At 37.7% G+C, this 5,010-nt stretch overlaps 1 protein-coding gene across 1 annotated transcript; it reads left to right on the top strand.

Moving 5' to 3' along the window:
• The first annotated feature begins 1,494 nt into the window (after nucleotides 1-1,494).
• Nucleotides 1,495-5,010, top strand: CUNH2orf69 (chromosome unknown C2orf69 homolog). The gene has a single exon (XM_009284676.2). It carries the CDS (start codon nucleotides 1,507-1,509, stop codon nucleotides 2,329-2,331), a length of 825 nt encoding a protein of 274 aa, XP_009282951.1. The 5' UTR covers nucleotides 1,495-1,506; the 3' UTR covers nucleotides 2,332-5,010.

The following is a 5,010-nucleotide window of genomic DNA, read 5'->3' as shown; positions in this document are numbered from 1 at the left end:
GGTGGCGGCTGCAGCTCCCGCGGCGGAAACGGCAGAGCCGGGCTGGGGGGATCCCGCCGCGGCGAGTCAGAGCTCTTCCCTGGGGGAAGCATCTCTTGCGCGCTCTCTGCCCGTTACCGTCGGGTAAACGTAGCGGGAATGGGCCGTTCTTGAAAGCCGAAATGGAGCAGCAGTGGAGGGGGAGTCGTCTTCTATAGTCCTGCCTGAGATTGACGTTTCTGGCGGTGACGGCAATATCTGAAATCGTATCAAAGAGTCTCAGTGGAGAGAAGATGATGAAATGCTAAGATGGCAAGTTTTCCTCGGCAGGCTTAGCACCGCGTCTCTGTGCAGGTGTACAAACACCTCGGACACCGTCCTGCGGATGTTTCACGGGTGCTGATGCTTTCTCAGCGTGTCCTGAAGAAGGCACGTGTTGTCTCTGAGTTGACAAGAGATTGAAAAGAGAGACTCTGAAGTGCGGTCCCTAAGCATGTGGTCGACCTCTGTAACATTGCATACTCTGGTGCTCTGGGTACTCAGCTAATCTCAAAAGTCATTAGTTCTCAAAAGCAGGGGTAGTGTCTTTTTGTTCTGGGAAAAGGCTTTCCTTTTCGGTAAGGTAAAGATGCAGAACTTTGTGGATTTTCATTTTAAGGATTGGAATGGCTTAAGAAAAGCTTTTTGATTACCGTTCCTGGGTATGGCTTTATTATTCCTTAATAAAATAAACTAATTGGCATTCTCTGCCATTATGAATTCAGAGGTGAGGATCATTCATGACTCGGGGGTTAATTTTTTTCCATCTATGCTCCATATGGATGTGAACAAGGGGAATAAAGACTCCCTAAAGCTGAATGAGAGGGATGTGTGGTTTTTTGTATGAAAATTAGAAAACTTATTAAGAAATTTTATGTCTATTGTTTGTCTGTAATAAGATAATCAGTATTTCTGCAGATGGAGATGGTGAGGATCATTCATGACTCGGGGGTTAATTTTTTTCCATCTATGCTCCATATGGATGTGAACAAGGGGAATAAAGACTCCCTAAAGCTGAATGAGAGGGATGTGTGGTTTTTTGTATGAAAATTAGAAAACTTATTAAGAAATTTTATGTCTATTGTTTGTCTGTAATAAGATAATCAGTATTTCTGCAGATGGAGATAATACAGTAAAATTATGTATTCTGTGTCACACTAAGGAATAATACATTAATCTTCTCTTGGAGTGAAGTCAACAAAAATTATGAATACTTCCATGTGCTTTTTTTTTTAATTAATTTTTGGGGTATTAAAAATGTGTGGTACAAATATTAAAGTAGAATTAGTAAATCTAAATATGCCCGTTTCTTTAATGTGTTTCTTGTTCTGGAAGCCTGGCAAGCGAGCGCCTCTTCAATGCATGTTTTCCTGTTAGTTACTGTCCTTTCTTATTAATATAAGTACACTAGACAGAGCTGAAGTATTTTCACAATGTAGTAATGCGTCTTTTCTATCTTTTTTAATTTTTCAGAACTATCATGACATCATGTCTTGCCACCCAGAAAACTTTCAGTGGGAGCACTGGAGTTTTGAAAATGTTGCTACCATACTCGCTCGCCGGTTCCCTAATAGCTTTATTTGGGTTGTAAAGTGTTCTCGAATGCACCTGCACAAATTCAGTTGTTATGACAACTTTGTGGCAAGCAACATGTTTGGAGCACCAGAGCACAGCACTGACTTTGGAGCTTTCAAGCATCTCCATGCATTGCTAGTTAATGCATTCAGACTCTCTCAGAATATTCTGCTGTCCCAGAAAAGTGTGCATGGTGTCAGCAAGGATGCAAAAATAGCTGCTTGTAAACCACAGCCGCAGTCTGTTCCTGCAACGAATGGCTGCTCATCCACAGAAAGAGAGAGAGATTGTGAATGCTCTAATAATTCTGCTATGAACTTCATTATACCGTCTGCTGTAGGTGCAGTGTCATTTACTTTGATTGGCTTCAGTAAAGGTTGTGTGGTTTTGAACCAGCTGCTTTATGAGCTGAAGGAAGCTAAAAAAGACAAGAATACAGATGCCTTCTTAAAAAATATAAAAGCAATTTACTGGCTGGATGGTGGTCACTCGGGAGGAAGCAATACTTGGGTTACTTACCCTGAAGTGCTGAAAGAACTTGCACAGACAGGAATTGAAGTTCATGCTCATGTTACACCATACCAAGTGTTTGACACAATGAGGTCATGGATTGGGAGAGAGCATGAGAAATTTGTACAGATACTTGAAGAATTTGGTGTGGAAATAAATGATCAACTACATTTTGCTGATGACGTTCCCTCCTTAGATAACCATTTCAGAATTCATGAAGTATTTTGAGACTGTATGTATCTGAATAGTATATTCATTGTAAAAGCACTTTTGACACTGTAAATGTTGTCATCTAGATTTACAACTTTGAGCAGATGCTTTCTGAAGAGAATACTAAATCAGTCCTGCGTTGCTGATAGATACTATATATACATTTCAGTAGCTTAAAAAGGAGGATTGGGACCCCATACCTACAACAGATGTTGTCATTTGATTCCTGGAAAAAAGTGGTATGAAGAACTATCCTATACATGTTTTTTTGTTAAATGAGAACGTTTATTCTCAACCTGTTGGCAAAATTTTTAGTCCTGGATGTCTAACATCATATACTGACTTTAATGGGAGTTTAAAGTACTCAAGACTCTCAAATGTCTGGATACTTCAATTTAGTAGCTTCCAGGGCTAAAACTTTGGTCTTTGTCAATAATAGACGTAACGTTAGTTTTTTGGCTTAAGGAAAATGATGATTGCTAGAACAATCTTAGTTATCTATTTTGGTGAAAATTGTTTTAATTAGTTAATTAAATCTTCCAGTTTTGTAACATTTCTCCTAATTGAAACAAAGTCACAAATATTTACCTTTGGAATAATAGTGCCAATCCATTTTTCTTCCTTATGTGCGCTTTGCCTTTTCTGTCTCTATAAAGTTTCCTTAGTTCATTGTGTAGTATCTGCTAGTGAATAGCCATTTCACCTGGGGGCTTGAAAATTTTGACATAGCTATGTTAAGTGACCAAGAATGTTGATGAAGGTGTAGCTTATTGCTGTTTCAACATACCTTGCTATTGCTTTGACTAACTTCTATAAGGACCAGCAGTAATATCTGTATTTTCAAGTCAAGAGGTGTCTTTATCCCTGCCTTGGACTGGTGAGGTTTTTCTTGATAATTGCTGCATTGATGTTGATCTAAATCGAGCCATAAGTACATAATGTATTACAAGTTGCATAAAAATTTTTAGACTACGTTGACTGTAGCTGTTTCAAAATGCTTCAGTTTTTAGAACTATTATCTCCTTTAAATGTATTGCAGTAGTTGCTTCTAGAGCCACCCAAAAATCTACTTTCAGAGCCTAATTTTTCTTACAGGAAAAAACCCCTTCTAATTAAATACAAAGCCGGACAAATCAGATACAAAAGATGTAATCTAGTTCAGGCCCCAAACCCGAATGTTCTTCGGAAAGAATTACTGAAAGATGGACAAATGAGGGTATTAGTGGAACTGTTCTACTGTTGTAAGTAACTTTTTCCATTTGTCTACAAATAAATCTGAGAATCACTGTTAAAGACAACTGCAGCTATTAACAATGAACCAGTAGCTTAAAATGGTTTTGGATTTCCTGGAAGTACAGGAATACAGAAGCAAGTTAGCAAAACACTGTGAAGATTACAGAGACAAATGTGGCTCAGTTCTGAAAAAAGGCGTTTTATTCAACTTTGTTCCTATGTTTGATGGCTTAGCAACATCTTCCCCCTGCTTCTTGCTTCCCATAACTCTTACACTGTGGAAGGAAAGTCCTGGGTCATCTTTCTTCTATTGGCATCATTAGAACTTACAAGGTTTACCGGAGACAGCATTTTCACAACTCTTGCAGAGGTTGTGCACGTGTTAGTGATCACTGAAGAATGCGGAAAGTGTGTTGAACTCTTAAGAAAATTTTCTTAATACTCAAAATATTAAGGGTAGTAGGATTATGCATACAGTGTGCACCTTACAATGTCAACATGAACTCTATTGCTAATAATAATTAGACTAATGTACCTAGTTGATCAAAAGGGGAAATAATCTATTTTAATTGATGGAGAAAAGTGCAACATGCAAACAAATTCTAACATTTTATAAAAGAATCTGAAATCTAGTTCCATCAGCTTTTTTTTTTTAAAAAAAACCTCTTTCTTGGAGACATTGTTCAACCCTATTTATTGATTACCTTCTTAATGGGCTTATAACAACTTGTTTATGTGTTCCAAGGAAGGCTATGTCCCTTTTTTGGTCCTTTTGATAACACTTGCACCATACGCAAGGACTTTTTTCTGTAAAGGAAATATGGGTCACCTCACAAAGTGGTTTTAATAGAAAGCCTACAAATTGCTTGAAATATCTTTGATTATCCACTTAGAAAATAAAATTAAGAAAAATAAACAACAAAAACCCCAAAACACCCCAGTGGTCTTGCTCCCTCTCATTTCAGTTTCAGACTGACCAGGCTAACTTGAGTATGCTAAAACTGGCCCTATCCAATAACAGTGCAGATCACAGACCAATTTCTAAACAATTCTGTGCCAGCCAAAACAGCAGGAGTAGGTTGTTGCAAGCTTTTGGAAACAGATAGTAAAATATTGATGTTGTCTTCAGAAGTTTCCAGATGGCTGTCCTATGAAAATAGTATTAACCTGTTTGATGGAGGCTGCTTAGAATAACTGTTAAATAAAATAGGCTCAAGTGTTGCTGTATTAATTTGAAGAATAAGCACTTTGTTGTAAAACTAATCTTGTTGTGAGACTTCATGTTGTGGAGGGAAAACTGGTTGTTTTTCATTCTCTGAACAGTTGTAGTACTCTGTTGGAATGTGCCTCTGTCATTCACTACGATGCATGCTAAAAATAAATTTTGCAAACAATGTAGAAAATAAACTATTTCTAATGGGTGAAACCACTTCAATGTGAATGTAAAACCATTAAACAAGGAAT

The sequence above is a fragment of the Aptenodytes forsteri genome, unplaced genomic scaffold (assembly GCF_000699145.1).
Source record: "Aptenodytes forsteri isolate BGI_AS27 unplaced genomic scaffold, ASM69914v1 Scaffold183, whole genome shotgun sequence".
Taxonomy (NCBI): domain Eukaryota; kingdom Metazoa; phylum Chordata; class Aves; order Sphenisciformes; family Spheniscidae; genus Aptenodytes; species Aptenodytes forsteri.
This window is presented reverse-complemented; position numbering and strand designations above follow the sequence as displayed.

Excerpts from the sequence above, each read along its gene's own strand:
- CUNH2orf69 (XM_009284676.2), top strand. The coding sequence starts at position 1,507 with ATGTCTTGCCACCCAGAAAACTTTCAGTGGGAGCACTGGAGTTTTGAA.